The following is a 27,728-nucleotide window of genomic DNA, read 5'->3' as shown; positions in this document are numbered from 1 at the left end:
CCTATACCAGTGGACTCTGGTGACTCAAAGTCAGAAACTACTCACCACAAAGTGGATTCTTAGATAAATGCTACCTCTTCAACAGGGAACTAAGTGGCAAGCTTGGGGAGGAAGATTTGGCAAATATAAAAAAAACGCCAGAGGAGTGAAAGTCAGTAACTCACCGGGAGTTATTATGATGGATATTACACGCCCGGGCCATTAGCACCACAATAATTGGTCGAAAGGCTTTTCCTTTACCATCGAAGTAGTATTCAGACATTTCCTTAAGTTCGGTTGTAGATATGACTAGTTCCTGGAATAAAGTTTCTCTGTGTCAATATGGCATCACAATGGCACAAAAGTCAACAGGATTTCTTTTACAAAACGCTGATTTGATTTCAGTGGACTCAGTTGTATTCAGTGTACTCATTTCACTTGAGAGATTCAACACTCAGCTGGAAAAGGTGCTAACACTGTATTGTCCCAAAACTGGCTGTCCTGCAGCTGGGCCACAAGCAATGCCTGGCCCGTCTGAGTGGTCTAAGGGCAAGGGTGAGCAGTGCCGCCTGCCCCTGTGACTCCAGCAGACTCCAGGGATGAGCAGGAAAGTACCAGGTGGCCCAGGGACTCTGGGCCAGTAACAGCTGGATACAGTGACAGCTGGATAGGGGCAGGTAGCAGCTTGGAAGATGGAGGGGAGAGGACAAAGACAGGGAGTGTGGGAGCCAATGAAGCAGGTGTTAAGGGAGTGTCTGGGATGGGGAGACAAAGCTGTGTATCAGGGGCAGGAAGACAAGAGGACAGCCAGGGAGAATCAGGGATCAGTAAGCCTGACTCGGCCAGACAGGTGAAAGGTTCACAGAGGAAGTTTCAGACACAGTTTGCCAGACTGTGAGGAGCTTACAATTGAGTTGGGAAGATAAAATTTCTGAAAAATATAAAATGTTCAGAATGGTAACTTGGGTGATGACATAATTAAATTAAATGTAGTAAGGGGTGCCTGGGTAGCTCAGTCGATTAATCGTCCGACTTCGGCTCAAGTCATGAACTTGCAGTTTGTGAGTTCAAGCCCCACATCAGGCTCTGTGCTGACAGCTCAGAGCCTGGAGCCTGCTTCAGATTCTGTATTTCTCTCTCTCTCTCTCTCTCTCTCTCTGCCCCTCCCCTGCTCACACTCTGACTCTGTCTTCTCTCTGTCTCAAAAGTAAGATTAAAAAAAATAAAAAAAAATAAATGTAAATTAAATCAAATGCAGTAAAAGTTCAGAGAAGGGAAAAATCAGCATGGGCTAGAGAACCAACTATTTAATGGAGGGTATAAGCTTTGATCTGGGACTAAAGAATAAGAAGGGTTTTGATTCATGAAGAGAAGGGAGAGGCTTCCAGGCGATGGACATGTGTTTACTGTACCTGCCTCTCACGGACTTGCTATGATGAACCACAGCTTATGTCCCCAAAGAAATGGGAGCTAAGAATGGACCCAGAGGACCATCAGCCAGGCTCAGGTGAACACAGTACAGTGGGACAGGCTTTAACTAAGATAGCGACTTTAGTACCAAACACAGTAATAAACGCAGAGACTGCAAAGTAAAATGAGTCCTATAAGGAGCTCAGTCTAGAGGGTGAGAGGTACAACGATAATTACAATACACAGTGTGATGGGTGCTGCTCTGAAGGTAAGCGCAGCTCCTCTGGGAGCACAAAGGGGGCCCTGCTGGCTGGGGAGGGGGAGGCAGGAGGGCAACAGTGACAGGGCCACAGAAGCAGCAGTGGCCTGGCTTAGACTGTGGGGATGGAAGGCAAGAAACAGACAAGGAGGACGTGAAAGGAGAAGAGGAACAATTCCAGGATCCTGCCTGGGGTTCCCAGGCGGCACCTTCAATGAACAGGAAAAACAAGAGAAAACAATTAGGAAGGGAAAACAGAGTTTCAGATAGGTTACATTTGAGACAGTCATGGACATTCCATGGAGCTGACCAGGGAGTAGTTAGATGCGTGGTTTTAAGAGAGACAATTCAACCTGGAACAGACATATTATTTGGGAAGTGTTCCACGTTGTTGGGAGGGGTCAACAGTGTTCAATGTTCAATAAAGTCCCAGGAGATAAAAACCAAGTGTCCACTGGATTTAGCAGAAGGTGCTACGGAAGCTACGGGCTGGCAAAGGCAGTTTTAGAGGGGAGCCTGGAAAGGAAGCTGCAGAGGGACGCTGGAGGAAACTTGAAAGGGCCAAAAGAAAGAGGCAGGGAATACCGTACTGGAAGGGAAGGGGGAACAAGGCTCAAGGGATGGCGCTTTAAAGGATGAACAAACTGGAACACCAACATTGGCTGTGAGAGAGGTGAAGAGGGAGAGCCTGCAGAGAAAGGAGAGGGAACAGGCAATGGCGGGACTAGTTCCTAAGGCACTGAGGAGGCAAAGGGCACGGGACTAAGCTGGAGGCAAAGGGAGGCCTGGAAAGGCCTTTCCTCCTGGAAAGGCCTTTCCTTCTGGAAAGGGAGGGAACATTTACTTCACTGAGGTGGGAGGAAAGCATGCAGATGGGTACGTAAATGGTAACAAAGCAGGTGTCCAGAGAGTGACTCCTAAAGGCCTCCCCTCAGTCTATTAAATAGGAAGTGGCCGTTGCTATGAGAACAGGAGAGTAAGGTAAGGGTTTGAGGAGGAAAGTGGAGGACCCTGAAAGGGAAGGAAGCTGATGAGGGGCACATGAATATTTCTGGGCAGCATCTGAGAATCCACCAAACGTTTTATGGATAAAAGCATTTAATACATAAAGCCCCATTTGGGGGCAGTCTGGCACTGGTCTTCAAGCACTTCAATATGCCTGGAGCAGGTGAAGGAATAAGGGAGGGTAAGTACCGGTTTTTTCAGTTCCCCAGCTCTGTGATAATGCCACTCTGGATGGGGACATGTACTGTACCCTCCATACCGCCCACATTTGAAACTTGACACTCGTGAATCAAGTTTGCAATGACAGTGTACACAATTCTAAGAAATCAACATTACTGACAGTACTATCAAAGCTCTCTTACCTTTCTAATGTCTTCATACAGATCTTTCAAGTCCCTCCAACCGAGTTTGAAAGGATCGATGTATTTCTCACCACTCCGTGTTTTACTACAACAGCACGCTGCTGACGTTGTGTGATGGAACCTGGGACAAGCACAAAGCACACAACGTAAGACTGAGTGCCATTCTATTAAGTGAGATAATTTCATTTTTAAGTAAGAATTATATACACATATTCATATACATATACTTGCTGGAAATTAAGCATGAATGGTCATTACAATTTAGAACACACAGAATTCTGTTCTTGCTCAACAATACATAAATAGCTTATTTTTATAATCAGGAACTCGAGAACCCACAAAATCAAATACTAAACTAGTTTATTGTGTTCTGAGTTTAAATTTTATTATACTCCCATTTTTTTGAAAAGGCAAGAGGTCACACAGAGCGATACCGTGGCACGTAGTGAGTCAAAATATTCAATTTGTTGGAGTAGCCCCCCACAGTTTAGAACAGAAATTTACTGGCAATATGGCTAATAACTTTAGTGGTTGTAATACAGATTATAAACTCACCGTGACATACTATACCTATTTGAAAAAGCAGATGTTAAACTCTTCACAAGATTAAAGTAGGACATCTACAAAATAAAAGCATTAAGAAACCTATAAGAATATTCATGCAAAAATTGTTTATAATGCCAGATAAATAAAACTTCCATAGTTCATAATAAATACAGTCTTTAGTTGTCCCTTGTAGGTGGATTGCAAACTTCAGAAAAATGATAATAAAATTACCTTATTACAAAAGCAGTATTTGTCATTACGGAATATATAAGAAAAGAACACATCTATAATCTATCCCTTTCTCCAAAGAAAGCTAGTTTCTATATTCCTATCTATCCTTTCAGATCTGAAAAGTAGTTTTAAAACAATTTCCTTCCATTTAACTAAGATTGGTCAGAGAATAGTAAAGATTTATATTCTTCAACCAGTTTAAAACAAAGAATAATCAAGCTCCCCCAAGCATCAGCCTGGATGGTGCAAGGGAAAAAGATTTCAATGCTGAGGAAGGAAATTTCCATTGCTAAACGAACACTGCCTATTTTATTTTATTATTATTTTTTAAAAATATGAAATGCTTCACGAATTTGCGTGTCACCCTTGTGCAGGGGCCGTGCTAGTGCTAATCTTCTCTGCATCCTTCCAATTTTAGTGTACGTGCTGCCGAAGTGAGCACGAACACTGGGAAACATGCTGGGAAATAGTACTGCCTGATCAGCAATGTTAAAAAACGAGTTCAGTGGCACATTTTGAAAATATTAACTTAGAGATCAAGAACAGAAGACTACAAAGAGATTTAGGGGTGGTGACAACAAATGTTAGTTCCAATGATTACTGAGCACTGTTATGGGCCAGGAAATATGACAGGCATGGGGGACCCAAAGATACAAACTGACGATCTTAAAGAATTCAGGGACACAGTCATTTCAAAAATTACTAATATACTGGGGTACTTGGCTGGCTCAGCCAACAGAACATATAGTACACAATAGTCCTGAGAGTGAGTTGGAGCCACACCTTGGGTGCAGAGTTTATTAAAAAAAAAAAAAAAATTACTGATTTACCAATTTAATGTGGTAAGGGCTCTGTATTTAAAGTACCTATTTTGACAAAAAGGACAAATTTAGCGCAAGAAAAATAAAACTAATCCACTCTACTTGCAATAAAGTCTTACAAAGTGCTTTTACACTATGACCCTCACAAGTACTTGCTTTTATAGAGCTGGGGAACTTGAAGTTCAGAAAAGTCAAGCCTGAAAAACTGATATACAGATATGTTAACAATATATCAAAAGGAAAAAGCATCTACAAAACCATATGTATTATGTGATCGCAACAAAAATTTTTACATACGTGCATGCACAAATAAGATACACAATGGGGTTTAAAAGTGTATAAACCAGGGTATTAAACATAGTAATTTCTGAATAAATAGGATTGTGGGAGTTTTTTGTTTTATTCCTTTTTTGCTTTTATATTTTCTGACTTTTTCCTAGTGAACACATATTGCTTTACACATATTAAAATGACAATAAAGGTTGACTCTGCCAGGCAGGCAGTCGCCAAGGAAGACTGGCTGAGTTCTAGTCGTTCCACGATAGCATTATACATTCATTAGACCAATAAGAACATTTATGATGTCGCAAGAAAGCGAGGTGATCTTTTGATTTTACCATTATATGACATTTAACCTGCTTGTTTCAGCCTTTGTAATTAATTCATACAAATTCAGTATTTCATTACAATACTCAGTTTGAGACCTAATCTAACCTGGGGCGAAGAGTTAAAATTATACAGCTAATATGGAGTGCTCTGAACCACTAGGCAGCCTAATAGTTATTAAAACCATGGTCTTTGGAAGATGGATCTTGGTTCAAATCCCAACATTTCCTGGCCATGTTACCTTGTGACATCTTTCTGCTAATACCTACTCACGGAGAGATGCTGCAATTAATTCGGAGAAGTTGTGTAAAGGTCTTAGCTCAGAGCCTAACACACTGTACACATTTAATACAGTCTTTGCATATCTATAGTATCTACAGTATTTAATGTCTACTCAGTCAAGGTATCTTCTGCTTTAAGATGGAGCCATGTTTTCCAAAGGAAAGCTTGTGCACTGTTGGTGGGAATTCAAACTGGTGCAGCCACCATGGAAGACAGCACAGAGGTCCCCCTAAAAATTACACAGAATTCCCATATGATCCAGTAATTCCATCACTGGGTATTTACCCAAAAAATATGAAAATAAATGCTAATTCGAAATGGTATATGCACCCCTGTGTTTACTGCAGTATTATTCACAATGGCCAAAATATGGAAGCACCTCAAGTGTTCATTGATGGATGAATGGATAAAAATGCTGTGGTACATATACAATGGAATATTATCCATTAAAAAGAATGAAATCTTGCCGTTTATAACAACATGGATGGAGCTAGAGAGTGTAATGCTGAATTTCTAACCGAAACAAGTCAGTCAGACAAAGACAAATAGCAAAGGATTGCACGTGGAATTTAAGAAACAAAACAAATGAACAAAGAAAAAAGAGACAAACCAAAAAACAGGCTCTTAACTACAGAGAACAAACTGCTGGTTACCAGAAGGCAGGTGGGTGGGGGGGTGGGTGAGATAGGTGAAGGGTGATGATCAACAGTAACATTTCTCTTGATGAGCACTGAGTAATGTATAGAACAGTCAAATCACTATACTGCACATCTGAAACTCATATAACACTGTTAATTATACTAGAGTGTAAATAAATCAATAAAAAGGAGTGTCAAAGAAAAGAAGTATCCAGTGCTATCAGATGGTGGGTGCCAACATCTCTCCCAATAATGCCTTCATCTGTGACACTGTAAGTATTTGAAGTCTGGCTAGGACTGTACTGAAATGGGTCCCAGCAAAGCCTGGAGACTTTCATTTCCCATATTCTCTTTTTACTGTCGGTCTGCGGGCCCAGTTGCTATTCTCTCCCCAAATGTCCATTCTGGGTAAGTTGTGACATGTATCCACCTTGGTACAGAGCAGACATTTATAAATGCTACATATTTCATATAGGTACATGGTGTCTGAAGAGTACATGGGAATATGAAGTGTCCCAAAGCCAACCAAAACAGAAAAGTCCTAAATTCAATAAACTTTTTAAAAACGAGCCTTGTGGATGAAAGGAAAACATAATAATTACTGTGTGACTGGAGAAGTCTCTAAAAAGGACAGTGAGTAGATAGATTTTGCTCAGTTTCTCTAAACAATATGGGCCTACCCATGGCACGTGGAGAGTCAATCAGTGCAGGAAAGACTCATGAAGCCACAGAACACGTCAATTTACAGGGACTAAACTGGCCGGAAAGGGAGAAAACTGACTGGGCCCAAGGGCTGCAGGGCGGAGAGTCAAGCAGTCATGGTTAGTGCTGAGATTGTACTCTACTTCAAGAAGTCACATGAAATCAAAGTTCAACGTTTCTCTCCTTGTGACATCCTCAGGCCTCTTCTCCTTGCTGTGACCTTCTACCCCGTCCAGGTAGGCTCTCCCCGGCCGGGAAGCAACTACCGTAGGACTGAATTCCGGTCCACTCTGAGCATGAGCCCTACACGAAGCCTCTTCCGCCTATTCCGAGCACACTGGATGCCCTGGATCCCAGAGCGCTCAGAGCACCTTTTGCTCTTAAGTCCTAATTAAGAGCGCTCCTCCGGAAGCCCTGGGTGTAAATCTAAAGGAAACAGCTGCATTCGGTCTCCAGGCTGCACTAGGTCCACACGCCAGGAGACAACCTGGCTGCCCTCCCTCCACTTTCCCTGAGACCCGGCTCCTCATCCACCGCTATTTCCCCAAACTCTAAAGCGCCTGGGTCCCCAGGACCGCGCTTTGCAGACTCGCGCAGGGCGCCCCAACATCAGGCATACGGCCGGCACCCACCCCTCCACATCCCCCGGCGGGGCTCGGGCCCATTCCGGGGCCCATCCAGCCCCGGGTCCCCATTGCAGCGCAGCCTCCCGGCCCCCGGCCCCCTGCCCCCTGCCCGGCGCACGTGCCGCCCGTCCCCATTCATTCATCCGTGCGGCTGTCATTGGCGCGGTGACCTCTGCGCCCCGCCGCCGCGCCCGCCTCAGGGCCTCCTCACCTGCACGCCGCCGTCGGCAGCGGCGGGCGGCCCGGGGGGCCCCATGCGGCCCGGGGAGCCGGGCCCGGGGCTCCGGGCAGCCGGCCTCCAGGAGCAGCAGCGCCGCCAGGGCCACCGGCACGAAGCCATTGGGTCCGAGTCTGAAAGCCGCGGCGGAGCGCTGGCTCCGCCTGTGGCCGGGCGGTCTTCCCCCCGGGACCCGGAGCCGGAAACTTGGCACAGGAAGTGCTTCGACCTCGCCCCGGGCTGCGGCAGCTCGTTCCAGAGCGGGGCTAGCGCCGCCGGCGCTTCCCCGGAAGGGCCACGCGGAAACTTAGGCGCCACCGCTGCCCTAAACTTGCGGGGGTGGCCCCTTGCCGGTCCCCGTAACTAAGCGGGACATTTCACTTGGACGAGCAGTTTCTCCCGAACTCCTGCCCACCCTCCGGGGAGCTAGGAGCTCCCATCAGACATAGCCAAAAAAAAAAGGATCTTGGGGGAACCGGCTGTTAACAATTGCCACCGTGCGCCAGACTCTTGTTCCGCGTATTTAGACAGAGCTATGACTCAAAGAATCAGATTCCCGTTTTGCTGTCTGATCCGGGGTCTCGCGTTTCCACGGCTGCTTCTCTTTGGCGTGACCTGCCCCAGCGTTGTCTGCTGCCTATTGCTACCTGACCTCGAGGGAAGTGCCCACCTCTTGCTTCTTTCCAGAAACAAGTCGAAACACGAGCTGGGCTATTGTGAGACAGAAGCTAAGTTAGCCTTGTCTCTCGACTTTTGGACTCTGTCCTCTGAGAACCTTTTAGGTATATGGTGGCATAGTTTGGCGGTATTGCTCATAACTGGGTAGGAGTCCCACCCGTGGGTGTACTGAGCTGTGTGAAATTGCTTAGTATTTGGTAATGTTGGGTGTAACTTGCCAGTGTGGGAGATACCGGAGAATGTACAGGATTAGTACCTGATGTGAATTAGAAAGACCTTTCCTTAATTCTGTAGCCAGATCTACTTCTCTCATGATAATGAGAGAGCGCACTTACATCAAATCCGTGCTGCAGTCATTCAACATGACACAAATAGGGCCAATGAGAGAAAGTGTAGGCATTTTGGATACAGAATGAAAGAAATATCTGTCTTCAAAAAGTCACCGTTATGGGGAAACAGACCAGCAAAATAGGCAACTGCAATTCTCTGATTTTTTTTTCCTGTTCTTTTGAACCATGCGTTTTGCATTTAAAAAGTGAAAGTGCCCGTGGTATAGCTGAGCACATTATTTTTATATTTATATTCAGTTATTTTTTACTGAATAAAAGCATAAAATAAGGCTTATTTAAATAAGCCAATTTTATGATTTTTTCCCCCAATCTTGAAAAGTAGTATGTAAAAAATAATGTGAGGTGCTTTACAAATAAAGGTTGTTTATACACATCTGTGGCTCTGTACATTAAATATTCAACAGGTACAATTTGCCATGGTAAAGTGTAGCAATAAATTATTTACAACAATGCTACTACTTAGATACTATCATTTGCCCTTTTTCACACACAGGGAAACATGGAAGAGTTACATGTCTTGCCAAGCTCCCAGATACAGCACTACACCATTCTGTCAGGCCATTTTCATTTGGAGATTGTTTTCCAGGTTAAAACAAAATATCTGGCTCTTTAAAAAAGAAATTTTATGGCTAAGTATATAGCCTTATGCAAGGCTAAGTTGGGGAAGCGGATGAAATTTGTGAAGGTTTCCAACATTATAGATAGCTAAACTTTTGATGAAGAATAACCCATCAATAGGACATGCAGAATACAAGTAGTTCTTTTGACCCAACTAGGCTAAACGTGTATAGGAAGTTAAAACCACCGAGCTGTGTAAGGAACTGCCAAAGAGCCGACTCTTGTGCACAGGCTAGGAACAACTTGGGTTGTTTTGACTGCACTTCTAGGAATGAAATAACCAGTACTGACTGATATAAATGGAGCAAGTATGTAATTGAAAGCATTTTTGAAGTTATTTTTTCAATGTTGGAAAGTTGACTATACTTTAAGACATTTTCTTTCCACGATGATGATACTGTTCAAAACATTATCTATGGTAGGACCAGGTGTTATACAGCCAAGGAGAGATTGTACACATAATACTATGTACATCTTAACTGTGTCTTGATTCATAATACTGCATGAAAACATCTCATCTTGATGTTATTAGATAAATGATCAATTATCAAGGTGACTGTGGTAAGAACATTTACTGAGAGAAGAGGTTCAAACATAGTTGTGCTGAAAGATTAGCAGTTTTTGTGGATTTCATATTCTTAGGCTAAACTGAATTCTAAAGAATTTAATTTTGGAATTATTGAAATCTCTGAGATGTTAAGATAGAGACTTAATATACATTTGGAATTTTCTCTTGGGTTTGTAGTGTATGACTGATTATTTGGGTAAAGTGTAGCAAAGGTAAGGAAGGGTTGGGTGCCTCTGAAGCAGCTGGCCTCTTTTTTTCCCTGACCAATGATCACATATGACTGACTAATCAACTACTGTACCAAAATGTGAATCAGTCAGTACAAAATCATGAGTATTAATGAACAGTATATATAGCCTGTGCTCTATTAAAATGTTAGGGCATCATACAAAATGCATAAGTTATAATTTAGTCTATTTCCACACAGTGGATCTCTTAAAAGAGACTCAAATACATTGTTGGATCTTCTACTTTTAATCATATTGTCAGGTTTTCTGTGGCAATGCTGAAATCATTTGTTTTTTGGTTGGCTACCCATTTGTTCTCCATGATGTGCCTTCTTTACCATGTATTTAGGGGAAAGTGTAAAGGTTAAATCTGGTCCACATTTGCCTCTTTTTATACTCCTACGGGAAAGATAGATGATCACTCTTATTTCTGTTACAACTTGCCATTTGGTTCACCTAGGCTTGAGTGGGACAAATAAAAGTTATGCCAAACAGTTGAACTGATTGTCCCAATGCCACCTTTCTCTACTGATTACAAATATCATTTTAATTATATAGAGCATTCTTAACATTACTTTGGACTGTTTCTGTGCTTTTCACTGAGTCCCTTTGGTCTTTGCATCTATCTTAACCTTTTAGTTATCTTATTTATTTATTTATTTATTTATTTATTTATTTATTTATTTATTTAGAGCAAGTAGGGGACAGGAGCAAAGGGAATCTTAAGCAGGCTCCACACTTAGAGCAGAGCTCGACCTGGGTCAATCCCCACGACCCTGGGATCATGACCTGAGCCAAAATCAAGAGTCGGATGCTTAACCGACTGAGCCACCCAGGTGCCCCAGCTAATTGTGTTCTTATAATTTATAATATGATAGGAAAACTCCCATTTCTCTCTAAAAAAATAATTTTTATTTTTCAAGATTTACATTTAAGATGATCTGTTTCTTCGGAAAAGCTCTACTGGGATTTTGGCTGGATATCCATATGTTTATTAAATAATTTGACTACACTGACATCTTGATAATATCTCTATCCAGAAACAAAATTTTGTGTCCCCTTGTTTTGTAATTTTAGTAGTACACCTACCGTCTTCTGTTTGTTTTTTTGTTTTAACTGGTTGGTTTTAGGAAAACATTAAGATTTTAAAAATTGAATGTAAAATAAAATATGTTGAGTATCTAAAGCATGTTCAAAGCTCTCTTTTTTTGTACAGCTTTTAAAATAAGGTAGATGTGCTTTACTACGTGTTTTATACATTTAGTAAAACATCTGTTGCCTGGTATTAGAATTTATGTGCATATCTGTTTCCTTCAGTAATTACGATTTTCTGAAGGACAGAAAGAATGTGATTAACTGCCTAATATTTTTTGGTTGGATTCCATTGAATTGGCTGGTACTATAATTGTCAAATTGTAATGCAGCTCACCTCCGCTTTATTTATACATTCTTATTTATAAATATGTTGTGCATCCTGTTGGTCTCCTATAAATGAGAATCCTTGAAGACAGGGTATGTGTCTTGGTTTAAACTTTTTCCATCTCCCATCTTCTTGGGTGGTTCCATCTACTGTATTAGATGAATATTGGATAGCTATGGTTGAAAATGATAGAATAGGCTTTAACCCAAGTGGGAAGAAAATAGCGGTATAAATTAATTTTCCTGAAGAACCATAGCCCTTCTAAGGAATATTAATGCTATGTTTGCAATAAATGAGAACACTGAGTTTTTTTGTGTTTTTTTTTTTTAATCAGCTGTGTTGCCAGTTGATCCTGTTAAAGAAAACTATGTTCGTAAAGTGAAAAACTGTATTTTTTCAATTGCTGTCCCTACTCCTTTGAAATCAAGAGTACGTCTTGTAGCAGTTTCAAAGGTTAGGCTTGATTTTTTTTTCACAACACAGATACTTAATTCACTGTAAATTTTGTCTAAAAAGATGTTCATACTTTTTAGAGTTGAATTGTTAGGTGATAAATGCCTATCTTTGTGTTCAAAATTCACATACACTTGGAGTATGTCATTCTTAGAAATCACTATTTGCTATTGATTCCTGGAGCTAGTACTCCATTTCATCTTAAAGTTATCTTACAGGAAAATATACTTTTTGGAAGAAGGGGGGTAAGTAAGTTAAATTCTTAAAAATGGGCTCTAATAATAGATTCTAAATTGTTCTCTCATGATAGAATTGAATTGGGGAATAGAAATAAGACATTTTCTTTTTTTCTAGTTCCTTTAAAGAATATAAACTAGGAAAAATATTGTTTTACCATGCATCACAAGAAATACATAAAAAATTTTAAACTAAGAACTAATTTTCCTAAATAGCGTAAATAATCATATAAAGTACGATACATCTCTCATGAAAAAATATTAATGTACTTTTGGAAGAGCTTCTTTTAATTTTCTTTCTTCCATCAAGTCTCCTTAGTTAAAAATTCTTAAAGGATTACTTAAGTTTGTAAGGCTTTTTTTGTTTGTTTTCTTGTTTTTTCCTGCCACAGGAAGTTCTAGAAGATATTTTGGACCTTGATTTATCTGTCTCAGAAACAGATGATTTTATCCAGCTTGTGAGTGGTGAAAAGATAGTATCTGGATCGATTCCATTGGCTCACAGATATGGTGGCCACCAGGTAGGAGTAGCATCTGCATTACTTCCCTTATGTAAATATAAACAGTTGGTGGAAATGCTGTCCCATTAATGAAGTTACTTTGCATTGATTCCTTTGTTAGTGTATTGAGATGTCAACAAGGTGTTTCTAGAAGAATGTGTCATCCTAAAATGCTCATAATTAGCTGATGTGATTTCTTGCCGTGTTAAAAATAAAACCCAAGTTTCTTTGATGGAATTGAGAAAACCGGCGCAGCACCAATATAAAATTTCTGTGAATTATCGCTAGGTAACTCATTTGGTGAAGTTTTGGCAAGAGAGTTAGGTAAAGTAGTACAAAAAGTCAATATAAAATCTCAGAAGGATAAAGAGATTATAGTTTTGCCAGGACAGCTGTACAACAAAGTTTTAGAACTGCTAGAAGCTGCTAGAATTTAATTAGGACTAATTGGGGGTATTATGTATGTTGAAGCAATTAAGAATGTGCCTTCTAGAAATAAGATATTGAAGCAAGTTCAGGGTGTGGTGGTATCTGACTAATTAAAAAAAAAAAGAGAGAAGGAACACAGGACTAATTGTTGAACTTGCTGTGACTTTTCCTGTGAACCAGATAAGATTAATTTAACACTCTGGGAGGGTGGGGGCCTGGGTGGCTTAGCCGGTTAAGTGTTTGACTTCAGCTCAGGTCATGATCATGGGTTTGAGCCCTGCCTCGGGCTCTGTGCTGACAGCTCAGAGCCTGGAGCCTGCTTTAGATTCTGTGTCTCCCTCTCTCTCTGTCCCTCCCCTGCTTGCACCGACTCCTCTCTCAAAAATAAATAAACGTTAAAGACTCCTCTCTCAAAAATAAATAAACGTTAAATTTTTGTTTAATTTAACACTCTGACTGTCCCGAGGCTGGTTTACTCTGGAATAATTTTTAGGAACGGTAACAAAGTGTAATAGGGTGGGAGTAAGGATTAAGTTAGGAAACATGAAAAGTGCTTCCATGATACCTATTATAATAATGATAGTATCAGGCTCTGTCTCTTGGGGGCAGGTAATTCCTTTCAGATTTTTGTTGCTTTCATTCCTCAGTGTCCTAAGAAGCAAAAGCATCATAGAAGCTAAGCTAACACAAGCTTGAGAAGCAAAGTGACATAGACCACTAATTAGAATTGAGAAAGACTTTAAGGGTCATCTGTGACAAACTTGAACCTCAGTGTGTTGATCTGTAATGTGCAAGGGTTGACCAATACCATTCCAGGAGTTGTGAGAAGTGCTGTGGCAAAGAAATCCACTTACTTTAACACTCCATTTTCCAAACATACTTGACTGCAGGGTTTTATTGTGTGCTGTTCTTAAGGAATAATTATTAACATTTTGCTGAACTATGTTTCTCAATTTAGAAACTTCTGGACTATATGATCCTTATGGTTTTGTTTTGTTTTGTTTTGTTTTGTTTAGCTCCCAAATATAGGGATCCCGTGGTTCAAAAAGTCATTCCCCATATAGGTTAAATTTATTAGCATTTTGTACCAGTATTCACGTGTACTGTTAAAGTATGAATGCAAACCTTAAGCCCTGCAGAGTTTTGTTAAGCTGTATTTTTTTGTAGGTTTACTTTGTAATATAGTAAGTTAGATGAATCTTTTATCAATTTCACATTTCATCTCTTCTCTCTTTATAATTTGAAATTACAAATATTTATAAGGACGGCTTTGTCCTTTTGAACAGTAAATGGTTTCTCTTTTATTAACAGAGAATTACCTTCTTATTTCCCCTGACTTCACTCCTGGCTCTGGATTCAGCATTCTTTCTACTTCTTTTTCACGGTGTGGCATATACCTAATGTATTGTCAATTTTAGAAATTGCCGAAGCACCTCTCAGATTTGTGCTCTTAGAGGTATTATTATGTAGCTGAAGTTAATGGTGATCTGTTCCTGGTTAAGATGAAAAAATACCAGGTAGATTTTTCTCAATTTCATGTTTTTCTCTCAAAACTATAAACATAGTTTAAATATTTCACAGCTGTTTATAGAACTCCGTTTATGTGCCAGGAGCTATAATGGTGAATGAGACCTGTCCCCTCTGTTCAGATTGTTAATACTCTAGGGGAGGGGACAGATAAAGAAACAAATTCTATAACATCCAATTATAGAACATCAACAAAACATGAAAGGGGTAAGTATAGGAGTTATGGGAATTCACAGAACCACCTTCCTAGTCCCAGAAAGTCAGAGACCACTTTCTGGTGGAAGTGACATGCATGTAGAAAATGGAGTCCTGTCCAAGTTAGCAAATCACCGTTAGCAGTAAAAATAATTACCAACTTAGGAGCACTTGCATATAGTACAAAGCATTTCTTAGCATTCATTCTTACACCTGGCAAGGGTTAGCTCATTTTACAGAAATGAAAGGTCAGCCTCAGTGGGATTAAGTAACTCAAATTTCCATAGGTAGTAAGTGGCATAACTGGGAATTGGGCAACTGCAAACAGAAAAATTTGGAAACAGTCAATCATGCAAGTTCAAAAGCAATTTTTTGAGTTACAAGTATGTTCCTGATTTCACACTGCATGCATATAATACTGGCAAACCTTCTATGAATAAATTGTTCCTAGTTCATATTCTGGAATTAAATAGATCAATAGATCAGTTCTAAGTATTCTACACCCAACAAGCTTGAGCTCAGCTGTAAGATGATGAAGTTAATTATATGTCTTAAATTTATATTCTTAAAATAAATTTCACTTATGTTTTATTGATTGAATTTCATCTTCACCTTTATTCAAGTTGTTGATTATTATAATCCTAAAAATGCCATTCTCAATTTAAAAAATTCTCAATTAAAAATGTACCTAAAGTACCTAAAACCATCAGAAACAATTAAAAAAAATTTAATGTTTATTTATTTTTGAGATAGAGCAAACAGGGGAGGGACAGAGAGAGAGGGAGACACAGAATCCAAAGCAGGCTCCAGTCTCTCAGCTGTCAGCACAGAGCCTGACACGGGGCTTGAACCCATGCACTGCAAGATCATGACCTGAGCCAAAGTTGGATGCTCAACCAACTGAGCCACTCAGACATCCCTCAATTTTTGTAATGTTTATTTTTGAGACAGAGACAGAATGCAAGTGGTGGAGGGTCAAAGAGAGAGGGAAGATAAAGAATCCAAAGCAGGCTCCAGTCTCTGAGCTGTCAGCATAGAGCCTGATGTGGGGCTCGAACTCATGAACCTCAAAATCATGACCTGAGCCAAAAGTCGGACACCTAAACGACTGAGCCACCCGGGCACCCCAACCCATTCTCAATTTTGACAAAAAAGCTTTGGCTGTAAAATTACTATGAAAGCTTTAAGGGTTAATAAGCATGAATAATTTCCCTTTTTCTCCTTTAGTTTGGGATCTGGGCAGGTCAGCTTGGGGATGGAAGAGCCCATCTTCTTGGAACTTACATGAACAGGTACCACATGTTTTCTGGTGTAGTAGCTTTTCTGCTGAATATTAACATGAATCTTCTAATACTTAGATTTCTTTGTTGTTGAAGGCAGGGTGAAAAGTGGGAGCTCCAATTAAAAGGCTCAGGAAAGACCCCATATTCCCGGTACAGTTTGATATTTTTTTTTAGTCATCTAAATAAAAATTGGTCTTGTCTTAATTACAACTGAATATCTTTTTTGTCTTATTTCCCTGAGAAATGGTGATGGCAGAGCTGTACTTCGTTCCTCAGTGAGAGAATTTTTATGCAGTGAGGCTATGCACTCTCTCAGAATTCCAACCAGCAGAGTTGCAAGGTAAATCCTTTTTCTTCAAAGCTAACTCTCAGGACTGCATCACGTTATCTCCCGACGTGTATCAGTAAAGTGAGCAGACAAATCTCTGGTAGCATGATTTCTCAGTGTTTCTGATGGTTTTAGGTACTTCTTGGTGGCTTGCCAGCAGCTAAGCTCTAACTTTAATTGTTGGATTCTCTTATGTTTCAGTCTGGTTGTAAGTGACGATGAAGTATGGAGAGATCAGTTCTACAATGGAAACATTGTGAAAGAACGAGGTAACAATGGTTTTTAGGATACTTACATACAATTAGCCTAAGTTCTTAAAGAGTAACCGATACTGGACAGCTCTGTGTCGGGTCTTCTTAAAAGATGGCCCGTGATGGGGCGCCTGGGTGGCGCAGTCGGTTAAGCGTCCGACTTCAGCCAGGTCACGATCTCGCGGTCCGTGGGTTCGAGCCCCGCGTCGGGCTCTGGGCTGATGGCTCAGAGCCTGGAGCCTGTTTCCGATTCTGTGTCTCCCTCTCTCTCTGCCCCTCCCCCGTTCATGCTCTGTCTCTCTCTGTCCCAAAAATAAATAAACGTTGAAAAAAAAAAAAAAAAAAAAAAAAGATGGCCCGTGGTTCTTCAAGATGTAATTGCCTCTTTATGATGTAACCATAGAATATCCTTTCTCACATCCTTATGTGCGTAGCCCTTTGGTTTCAAAGAGCAAACATCTGGGAAGTGAACAAAAATGGTTATGGACGGCCAGCAGTGTTACAAAGCCAGGGTGCCAAAGTTCATACGCTCCCTTCTGAGGAGAGACCCTTAGACCTTTCCTCACAGCCTCCTTGCTCTTACTTCATGCTCACTTCCAGTTGGTTCCGCTTTTTCCTCAGCCTTTAGTAGGTCAGAAATAAAAAAAAAATTAGGAAGAGGTGAGAAGTGTGGAAAGGGAAACAGTGAGAGAAACTTGACCCTGAATCTCTGGGCAGGGAGGAGAATTGAAAATCAGTAAGGAATACATTTTATTTCTTTGTTGTTTGCTTATTTTTTAAGTAAGCTCTATGCCCCATGTGGAGCTTGACCTCACTACCCTGAGATCGAGAGTCACATGCTGTACTGACTAAACCACCCAGGTGCCCTAATAATAAACTCATTTAACAACTTAAACAACAGAGTTATTGAGAGCAGAATAACCCGAGAGTTATTGCGCTCTCGGGTCCTGTGGACGTGACCATATAACAGAGCAGGATTTTTACTGGTGTACTCAATGATTCGCTAAGTGCACGTTATATTCTTTATACTTCATGCCTGATATGTTTTGACAAGATTTTCATAAAAAAACAATCCCCCTAAAGTCTTCATGCTTAAAGGAACGAAGGATTATTTATCTTTGAGATTAGGAAGGACTTTAGTAGGGGGAGAAGGGGAGGGGCCCATGGAGTAGGGAAAGAGGGAGCAGCAGGTATTGGATCCTGGCAGAGCAGGACGTTTAGTTGCCTGGGATAGACTTCATCTTGACATCTAAACACACATAAGTACAGCATTCCTTGTGGGGGAAAAAAAGAAAACAAACCCGTGAATTCTATTTATTAGTTGTTTTACTACTATAGTCAGGGCAGAAGGCTGTGAACACTAACACAAAAATGCATAGACTCACTTTATTTCTTTAGTGTACGCATAAGTTAGAACATACATAAACATTTATTTATTGAAGTTAATTTTCAATTAGTTACACCAATAGAAGGCACTTGCAGGGACTATGCCACGGAAAGCATTCACGGATTCCCTATTTCAGGATAAGTTACAGGGAAAAGGTCACAACAGAGGAGACTGGGAGTCCCATGTTTGCAGCCTGACTGAGCAGCCTTCGGTAAGGTTGGAGCCTTGGTATTTCTGAAAGTGTTGTGGCTACTGACACTCTGATTCAAGGCTTAAAGAAATAGAGAAAAACCCTTGATCCTTTCTAGGGTATAAATTAGTTTTTTTTTCTGATAAATTCAGTTACTGTATTATTTTTTATTAAAATAATTTAAATTTGGAGGCACCTGGTTGGCTCAGTTGTTTGAATGTTTGACTCTTGATTTCAGCTCAGGTCATGATCCCAGGGTTGTGGGATTGAACCCCATGTCAGACTCCACACTGACATGTGGAGACTCCAGAGCGTGGAGTCTGCTTGAGTTTCTCTCCCTCTCCGTCTGTTTCTCTCTCATTCAAATAAATAAATAAATAAAAATAAAGTAAATAAAATAATTTAAATTTTAAGAAAACCATATTATGCTATATTTGCATAGTTTAACTTATGCTGAAATGTTTGTTTTTCAGGTGCTGTAGTGCTGCGTGTTGCAAAATCATGGTTTAGAATTGGATCATTAGAAATTTTGGCTCATTATGGTGAACTGGATTTACTAAGGTTAGAAAATGAGGTTTTTTTTTTTTGTTAAATGACAGAAGACAATTAAAAAATGCTTATATACATGCTGTGAAGCTAAAATATCTTTGGTTTTCTTATAAGTAAAACCAAATATTTCAATAAATAATTATTTTTAACGCTATGTGCCTAATATCACGTGGGTTTTCTAGGAAGCTAAAAGAAGTGTGAGACACAGTAGACCATTTCCCCAAGGAATTTTTAATCTCAAATGCAACTATCAACTGTGGGGGTCTGTGCCATTCAGAGACCTAGGTGGAAATGACTCAAACCCCCCACTTCTGCAGCCTGCAGAGCTCGAAAGATCTCCTTATAACTTCTGGGATTCCCACGGTTTTGACATGTGTGAGATGCCTGTTTTGCTCTGGGTTGACCCAGACTTGAAACTTAGCCCCTTCAATAGGACAAAAACAGGGGCGCTTAGGTGGTTTAGTCGGTTAAGCGTCTGACTTCGGCTCAGGTCATGATCTCACAGTTCATGAGTTCAAGCCCTGCGTCAGGCTCTGTACTGACAGCTTGGGGCCTGGAGCCTGCCTCAGATTCTGTGTCTCCCTCTCTCTCTGCTCCTCTCCCACTTGCACTCTGTCTTTCTCTCTCAACAAATAAATAAACATTAAAAAAAAATAGGACAAAATGAACCAAACAGGAGAATTTACACAAAGCATTTAAGAACAGGTGCATCTTAGTGAAGATTTTTCTGCAGGGGAGACAGGATTGCTTCAAAAGAGCAAAAGCAATTCTTCCCCTTGCATCATGCAGTACAGCTTCCAGCATTTTCTGATATCTTGGTGCCTGTGATATCTGTGCTTACAAAATTTCATCTTCCTTCAGCAGACTTAGCAAGATGCGTTTTCAGAAAAAAAATTTCTTCATTTAAGAGGAATTCTGTTTCCTTTTGTTAAGATAACACAGTTTTAAAAACTCATAAAAATTCTCATAGGCAAACTAGAATCATTAGGAATGTGGGTCCTATATTGTAGTTATGAGCTTAATAAATCCAGATTCCACCTGGTCCACCAAGAATATGGAGAGAAAAGACATTGAGGGAAATGAATAAGCAAAACAGAGAAGTCATCACATTGGTCACGAGGGGTCTCTGTGTCTCTTACGTTAGCAAATGTTTACTGAGCTCGTGGTCATCCCTGCTTGTTGAGAGAGTTGTCTATACTCGCTGGGCATTATTTCTAACTTCCCATTTGTTTTTTCGTTCACTTCTGCTTGGATTCTGGGTCTGGGTCTTGTCAGGATTTGCATAGGGTGCAGCATACAGCAGGTGCAGGACATGTACACTGGGTATGTACTGAACTAAGCTGACTCTGTAACATAATCAGATGGAATCTAATCCTATCTTAGAAACACATTTCCAGTTTTAACTGGTGTTGAGGAAAGATTTCTCTATGGCTGTTTTGGGAGTAAAATCTTATTTGTGTTTTTAAAAATTTAAGCTTGAATCAAATGGCTTCCTGAATGTCAAGGGTGGATTTAGATGGTTTGATACGGAGGCATGCCGATACTCTCCCCTTCTTCTCTCCAGGACATTATTAGACTTCATCATACGGGAGCATTTCCCCTCAGTAGAGGTCGCAGAACCTAACAGATACGTGGTAAGTTTTTAAAGACAAAGGGTGGTATTCGGTCTTCTCTCATTGCTTGTCAACGTCAACGGTTACAACTTATAACTTAAAGAACTAAAGGTAGGAAAGGAAAAAGAGCACTCTGAACATTTTGTTAGAGGAAGAGAAGGTGAACCACTTCAGAAACAAGACACAGATAAGAAAGTGGTTTTGTGGGACACCTGGGTGGCTCAGTCGGTTGAGTATCCAGCTTCGGCTCAGGTCATGATCTCATGGTTCTTGGGTTTGGCCCCGTGTTGGGCTCTGTGCTGAAAGCTCAGAGCCTGGAGCCTTCTTCCGGTTCTGTGTCTCCCTCTCTCTCTGCTCCTCCCCCGCTTGCACTCTGTCTCTTTCTCTCAAAAATAAATAAACATTAAAAAAAAAAAAGCGGATTTGTTTGAAAGGATCTAGAGAAAAAGAACAGATACTACTGCATCCTGACTCTAGACTTTATTTTTTGTGCAGCATTTATAACTTGGTCCTATGTGTTCTTTTCTCACATGTGAGATATATGGATATTTCTATATTAGTCATTCCAAAATACACATAATCCGTAACAAGAAAACATGTGATTTTCTTTTCTTTTCTTTTCTTTTCTTTTCTTTTCTTTTCTTTTCTTTTCTTTTCTTTCTTTCTTTCTTTCTTTCTTTCTTTCTTTCTTTCTTTCTTTCTTTCTAGGTTTGTTTATTTATTTATTTTGAGAGACAGTGTGAGCAGGGGAGAGCAGAGAGAAAGGGAGACACAGAATCCCAAGCGGGCTCCAGGCTCTGAGCTGTCAATATGGAACATGACGTGGGGCTCAAACTCACGAACCATGAGACCATGACTTGAGCCTCAACCGAGAGTCAGATGCTTAACCGACTGAGCCACCCAGGCACCCCTAATTTTCTGTTCTTGTGGAAATGTTTTGATCATTGTACCCTCTTTTACCCTCTTAGCAGTCACAGAGAATGGAATGGCATTATTTTTGTTGGCCATTCGTTTCAAAGTTTAAGAACTCACTTTACTTTTAACTCCCTTGTGCTGAATTCTAATGCTTTCCCTGTTCTTACTGGATGTGGGGAAAGCCTGGCCATAATACTTTGTCTGAGCCATTAGAGATTATTTCTTGCTAATTCCCTACATTCTTCCATGTTTTTCTTACACCTAGTAATTTCCATTTCTTTAGTTAGGTTTTGGCTCTCTGAATGTTTTCCATGTTCTCCTTGTGACTTACCAGAAGATTCTAAAAGAGTATGCATTCCTGAAAAATCTGACAAATTTCTGAATTTTATTTTAGGATTTCTTCTCTGTTGTGGTATCAGAGACAGCACAACTCATTGCCTTGTGGATGTCTGTTGGTTTTGCTCATGGTAAGTTATCTACTGATGTGTCATTTTTCTGTTGGGGAAGTAGAGTTAATTTGTTGAAGCAGAAGACTTCTTTTTTGTGTGCCTCAAAATATTCCTGCTGATGAGCTTCTTAACATTTATAGCCTATGAATTTGTTTTCAGCAACAGAGAAACAATTTTCTCGTGTTTGAAATGGTTTTGAGGGGAACAGTATACACAAAATAGAGTAGGCATCCTCAATTTGATGAGGATGTTATTACCTGTAAAGCTTTTTAACCTCGTGGCTACATGTATTATATTTAGATCTCTTTAAAGCTGTTTTAAAAATCTTAAGTATAAAAGCACTACATGCTTAAGGTAAAGAATTTAAAATATACAGAAGTGAGGGGTGCCTGGATGGCTCAGTCAGTTAAGTGGCTGGCTTCGGCTCAGGTCATGATCTCGTGGTTCGTGGGTTCAAGCCCCGTGTCAGGCTCTGTGTTGGCAGCCTGGAGCCTGGAGCCTGCTTCAGATTCTGTGTCTCCCTTTCTCTTGGCCTCTTTCCCATTCATGCTCTGTCTCTCAAAAATGAATAAACATTAAAAAAATGCTTTAAAATATACAGAAGTGAGTGTGAATTCCATTTTCCAGGGCAATCATTGTTAACCATTTCCTATCAATTCTTTTGGACTGTTTTGGAGGATATTCATAATCTTTGAAAAAAGCAGGCCTGGCTTGTATGTATGAAGCCATCTTGTGTGTGAAGTTGCATAGGGAGGAATATGTGCCTGAACTAAGAATAACTGAAAAACAAATCGTACACTTACTAATGTGTCTAGATAAATACCAAACGGAATTCCCACATTGCAAAACTTCTTGAAATCCGCTTAGCTTATCACACACATACTCCGTGTATCTCTCTTGGGGTGGTTGGGGTAGGGAGAGCGGGCTCCGCATTTCAGAGTTTTTGCTATTATGAACTCTGCTGCAGTGACTACCATGCAACTGTATCTTTGTATTCTTGAAGGTGACTTTTTGAGGATAGACCCCTAAAGTGGAATGGCTGGGTTAGAGAGTCTGTATAGTTCACGTTTTGTAAACAGAGAAAAGCTGAAACTCTATATTGGACACCGTTGCCAAATATCCTGTATGTAACAAGCTGGTGTATTCATTCCCCGGCTTCTTCCTACCCCAGCCATGGCCTCACCGGCCTGGGAGGCATACTCTCTCCCCACAGCTGGTGACTGTTACTGGAATGCATAGCCATGTTTTTCCCTTTTCCCATCCTTTGAATATGAATTAATCTTATTCCTTTATTAGCCTCAATTCCGTTCCAAGTAACATATATTGTTTAAACAAATGCTAGAAATTGAGGATAAGTAAGAAGAATTTTTATTTCTTGGGGCTTTTGTTCCTGCAGTGTTTGAAATCTTTGCAGGGGTAGGGTATAAAACAAAAGGGTAAATTTAATTTAAAAATATAGTTTTAATATATATTAAGCTATTTGGTATCACCAGTTAAACTTTCAATTGATAATCTAATTTTGCCGCATTTCCAAAACAAATGCATTTCCATTACCTTTTCTATTCTGGATAATTTTATACATTTAAAAATGCTTTATTGTTTTATTACCGTGTTTTCAGAAACTTTTTGTTGTGGTTTCAGGTGTTTGTAATACTGATAACTTCAGTTTGTTATCCATTACAATTGACTATGGTCCATTTGGTTTTATGGAAGCCTATAATCCAGGTAAGAGTGATTTATATGTAAACATGTATATGTTTACACACATATACCTTATTTCACTAAAAAATTATCACAGGTTTATTTTAGATAAACTGTTATAGGTAATACAGTGGTGGGGTAGTAGAGAGAATTGGGTTCACTCATAAAACGTGGTACTTAATCTTCTGGGGCTATAATGATTCAAAAATGAGTCCTTTGTGGTCTGTGCCCTTAAAGAATGACATATTAGAGAAGATGCCAGGGAGGGGAGTGGGGAACATATGTGAGACCAATGCGGGTGTGACTTCGGGCATCTGACCCTTAGCGGCTCTGTGCCCTTGGACAAGTCACTTAACTTGGCACTTTACCAACCTATAAAATGGAGGTAACAGTAACACAATACTTACAAGGAGGGATCCAGGCGGGCTTCGTGGAGGGTGGAGGACATGACTTGAGGTAGAGTTTGAAGTATATGTGTGATCCCCTGAAAATTCTTGCAGGTTAGAACTTGCCTCTTTTAGGCAAATATTCATATTCATATTTAAAAAGAATTTCATGTGTATGGGTAGTAAGTGTTTATGTTACTTTTGAGTTAAATGTTTATAGACAAAGATTTAATAAATATAAATACATCTAATAATTGTAAATTTATTAAGTGTAAATATAAACTTAGAGACAATTATCCCCACTACAAAATGCTAGTGTTTTTTGTTTTCAACAGATTTTGTCCCAAACACATCTGATGATGAAGGAAGATATAAAATAGGAAATCAGGCCAATATTGGGATATTTAATTTAAACAAGTTGTTGCAAGCTTTAAACCCAATACTGGATCCTAGGCAAAGGCAGCTGTGAGTAAATCCTAAATCCACTAATTAAATCTGTGGAAAAATATATTTGTATAATGATTTTTTAAAATTTGTTTTTAATGTTTATTTACTTTTGAGAGCGAGCGAGAGAGAGACAGAGCATGAGCAGGGGAGGGGCAGAGAGAGAGGAAGACACAGAATCGGAAGCAGGCTCCAGGCTCTGAGCTGTCAGCATAGAGCCTGACATGGGCCTTGAACTCACGAACTGTGAGATCATGACCTGAGCCAAAGTCGGAGGCTTAACTGATTGAGCCACCCAGGCACCCCAAATGATCATTTTTTTTGAAAAATAAGAAACATTAAAAGCTTTTTAATGTTTATTAAAAAATTATTTTAGTTATTTTAAAATTTATTTACTCATTTTGAGAGTGACAGAACAACCAGGGAGGGGCAGAGAGAGAAGGAAAGACAGAATCCCAAGCAGGCTCTGCACTGTCAGCATGGAGCCTGGATGCGGGGCTCAAACCCATAAAATGCGGTATCATGACCTGAGCCAAAACCAAGAGTCAGACACTCAACAGACTGAGCCACCCAGGCACCCCTAATGTTTATTTTTGAGATAGACAGAGAGAGAGTGTGTGTGTGCATGAGCAGGGGAGGGGCAGAGAGAGAGGGACAGAGGATCCAAAGCAGGCTCTGCACTGTCAGCACAGAGCCCAATGCAGGGCTCGGGCTCACAAACTGAGATCATGATCTGAGCCAAAGTTGGATGCTTAACTGACAGGGCCTTCCAGGTGCCCCTCACATCCAATTTTCTGTCTTGTCTTCACTGCTGGCTTTTAGCCCCAAAACCAGACACAGAAGCAACAGTGTTATATATAATTCTTCACCAGCTCCCACAATCATAGGTCAAATTCCAAAAATAAATCCCTTGTTCTATAGCATCAATAAGCGTTCTGCTTCTCCGACTGTAACTATATACCCAGTGAGAGAAATCTCTGCTGTTGTTTATGTATTGACTTTCTTCCATCCATTTCTTTTTGTGCTTCTGACACTCCATTATTTGTATGAATCCTCAATATGTTCCCAATTTGTTTATTATTATTATTATTATTATTATTATTATTATTATTTTTACTTATGCTTTCCATTTCTTTGTATTTTTGCATAGTATTTTGTGGTATTTCTTCTAGTTGATTTTCTAGGCCACAAAATCGAGTCTCAGGAGTATCTGTCTTCTCTCTCAATTCATCTACTGAATTTTGTAGTCTGAAACAATATTTTGTAGTTCTAGAATGCCTACTAAGGTATAGTTTGTTCTTGTTAAGTATCTTATTATTATTATTATTATTATTATTATTATTATTATTATTTTCATATTGTTATCTGTCTCCAAGAGCAGTTCCATTTTACTAAGGGCCAACTGTTCTGTCATTCCTTCGTTTTTCTTCTCCGCGGGTACGAGCCCACTTTGGTACTGTGTTACTTCCCTTTGCCTCTCTGTTGGGGCTCAGCTCCAGTTATGTGGTGATACACCCTTCATGTGCCAGCAGAGTACGCACAGGCAAGTTTTCAGCTTTCCACTGGGCCTCTGGTAGGCTGCCTCTCTGCTCCCAGCTCTCCTCAGCACCAAGCTAGCATTCTCCCACCTTCTGGGGTAGACAGGTTTTAGCGGGTTTCCTGTAGGCTTGAAGAAGCCAGGGAGCCCACGAACTCTTTCCAGTAGCATATATACAGGTAGGGCCTGCTCGGCTCAGCCATGCTGTACCTCACGAGTGAGGGCCTGCAGTCCTGCCCAGACACTCCAGGCCCCAAGACTCTGTAGCCAGGGGAGAGAGGCTGAATTAGAGCAGGGAGGGGCAGGCACCAAAAATTCATTTGAACTGCCATCTTCCTTTGACATCTATCTCTGGTTTAGTCTTTGGGCTTGAATACTCTTAAAAGTGGTTCATTGTGGTTGGGGGGGGGGGGTCTTCATTAGAGTACACAGTCCTTCTCTTTCTCCACTTACTCCTATTTGGGGAAGGAAGGGTTAATGATCCGTTTGATGAATATGGGAGAAGAAACTAAACTTGTGAGGCTCCTCCTATTAATACCTCTCTTTTTGGAAAGCTGTCAGTCCAGGGAGAGAGTACATTTTCTGCTTTTTTATATGAAAATTTTATAGGGGTGTGCCCAAGGTGGGGGGGGGAGGTCCACAGTTGTGACTGCTGTTTTAGTAACTGAGTGAGTAAAACTTTCTAATTTAGGCACAATTTGTTAACATGCCTATTTATCCACAGACTTAAGCCATATTCTCCAGACTAGCTTTTGTCAGTGATAAAGCTGAACTTTTAATCACAATCTGACCATTGTGTGATCTCTCATTCTGAATTTAGGCTGAAGAAAAAGTGGTACATGGTTGCCTTTTTAAACAACAGAGTAAATAATAAATAGGCAACTTATTATAAATAAGTAATATTTATACTTAGTTACTCGAAATATCTCCTGTATGTATATCAATAAGCATGAATAATAATCTAAGTATGTTAATAATTACAGAGACTGTTAAAACATTTCTTGATATAACCAGTGGACATTCAACTCCTTAAGGGCAGGATCACATTTTAATCATTTGTGTGTCTTTAATGTATTTGCTAGGAGATAGAGTATATTTACCTTTTCTGTCTCCCCCGCACTCCCCTAAGTCTAAAACTTACCATTTCCAGTACAACAAGATCACAAATGGATGGCAAACCATATAGTGATTTCATTAATCCTGGGTAGCAAAAAAATTGCTACAATAAAAGTTTTATATGCCATCTATGGTTTCCTTAATTAATATATTTTAAAAATGTATTGGTAATACATCACATAGTTCAAAATCAAAGCAACATAAGATGTTATTCATTGAACAGTCACTTTTGTCTCCATTAATTTTATATCCCCTTTGCCCTGCAGAGTCCATTTATTCATAAGACAAATACTTATTGAGGTGCCCATCACCGTTCCAAGTGCCGGGGGGATAGCAGTAAATAAAACAGCACAATAATTGTGTCCTTGTGGTACTTCCTTCCGGTGGGAGAGACAGTCAAACAGAATAAATAGTTACATAGCCAATTAGAAAGGAGGTAAATACTATGGAGAAAAATAAAGCAGGGGATAGGGAAGGGTTTGCAGTTTTAAAAGGATAATCAGCATCTCACTGAGCAAAGGCTTGAAGGAGTCACAGGAGCAAGCCACACAGATGCTTGGGGAAGGGTGCTCTGGACAAGGGACTAGGCTGTGCAGAGGCCATTAGTGGGTATGTGGGGTGTTTAAGGGACAACAAGAAGGCCTCTATGGCTGCTTCAGAATGAGCAAGGGGAAGACTTGTATGGGGTGAGGTC

The 27,728-nt window shown here is 40.2% G+C and overlaps 2 protein-coding genes and 1 pseudogene across 6 annotated transcripts in view; 1 reads left to right on the top strand and 2 right to left on the bottom strand.

Moving 5' to 3' along the window:
- PDSS1 (decaprenyl diphosphate synthase subunit 1) overlaps positions 1-7,822 on the bottom strand; it is a 42,381-nt gene extending 34,559 nt beyond the window's left edge. For all 4 annotated transcript variants that reach the window (XR_003970130.1, XM_030321145.1, XM_030321146.1 and 1 more), the window contains exons 1-4: positions 7,679-7,822; positions 3,571-3,635; positions 3,016-3,136; positions 165-295 (exon numbers count right to left, since the gene is read on the bottom strand). Coding sequence is in view for 3 of the 4 variants with exons in the window: in XM_030321145.1 (XP_030177005.1) it covers positions 165-295; positions 3,016-3,136; positions 3,571-3,635; positions 7,679-7,807 (446 nt within the window). In the remaining variant the exon portion in view is untranslated. The remainder of the gene's footprint in view (positions 1-164; positions 296-3,015; positions 3,137-3,570; positions 3,636-7,678) is intronic.
- Positions 4,122-4,234, bottom strand: LOC115519536 (annotated as a pseudogene).
- An 80-nt stretch (positions 7,823-7,902) lies between the features above and the next one.
- LOC115517976 (protein adenylyltransferase SelO-like) overlaps positions 7,903-27,728 on the top strand; it is a 37,108-nt gene continuing 17,282 nt past the window's right edge. Inside the window, exons 1-12 of one of the 2 annotated variants that reach the window (XM_030321131.2) lie at positions 7,903-8,466; positions 11,880-11,998; positions 12,627-12,755; positions 16,113-16,177; positions 16,262-16,318; positions 16,410-16,508; positions 16,698-16,765; positions 18,798-18,885; positions 20,438-20,507; positions 21,796-21,868; positions 23,492-23,575; positions 24,273-24,402. In XM_030321131.2, the coding sequence (XP_030176991.1) occupies positions 8,220-8,466; positions 11,880-11,998; positions 12,627-12,755; positions 16,113-16,177; positions 16,262-16,318; positions 16,410-16,508; positions 16,698-16,765; positions 18,798-18,885; positions 20,438-20,507; positions 21,796-21,868; positions 23,492-23,575; positions 24,273-24,402 (1,229 nt within the window). In that variant the 5' untranslated portion in view covers positions 7,903-8,219. The remainder of the gene's footprint in view (positions 8,467-11,879; positions 11,999-12,626; positions 12,756-16,112; positions 16,178-16,261; positions 16,319-16,409; positions 16,509-16,697; positions 16,766-18,797; positions 18,886-20,437; positions 20,508-21,795; positions 21,869-23,491; positions 23,576-24,272; positions 24,403-27,728) is intronic. The other variant, XM_030321132.1, reaches the window with a different exon arrangement.

This window comes from Lynx canadensis, chromosome B4, assembly GCF_007474595.2.
Source record: "Lynx canadensis isolate LIC74 chromosome B4, mLynCan4.pri.v2, whole genome shotgun sequence".
Lineage (NCBI taxonomy): Eukaryota > Metazoa > Chordata > Mammalia > Carnivora > Felidae > Lynx > Lynx canadensis.
This window is presented reverse-complemented; position numbering and strand designations above follow the sequence as displayed.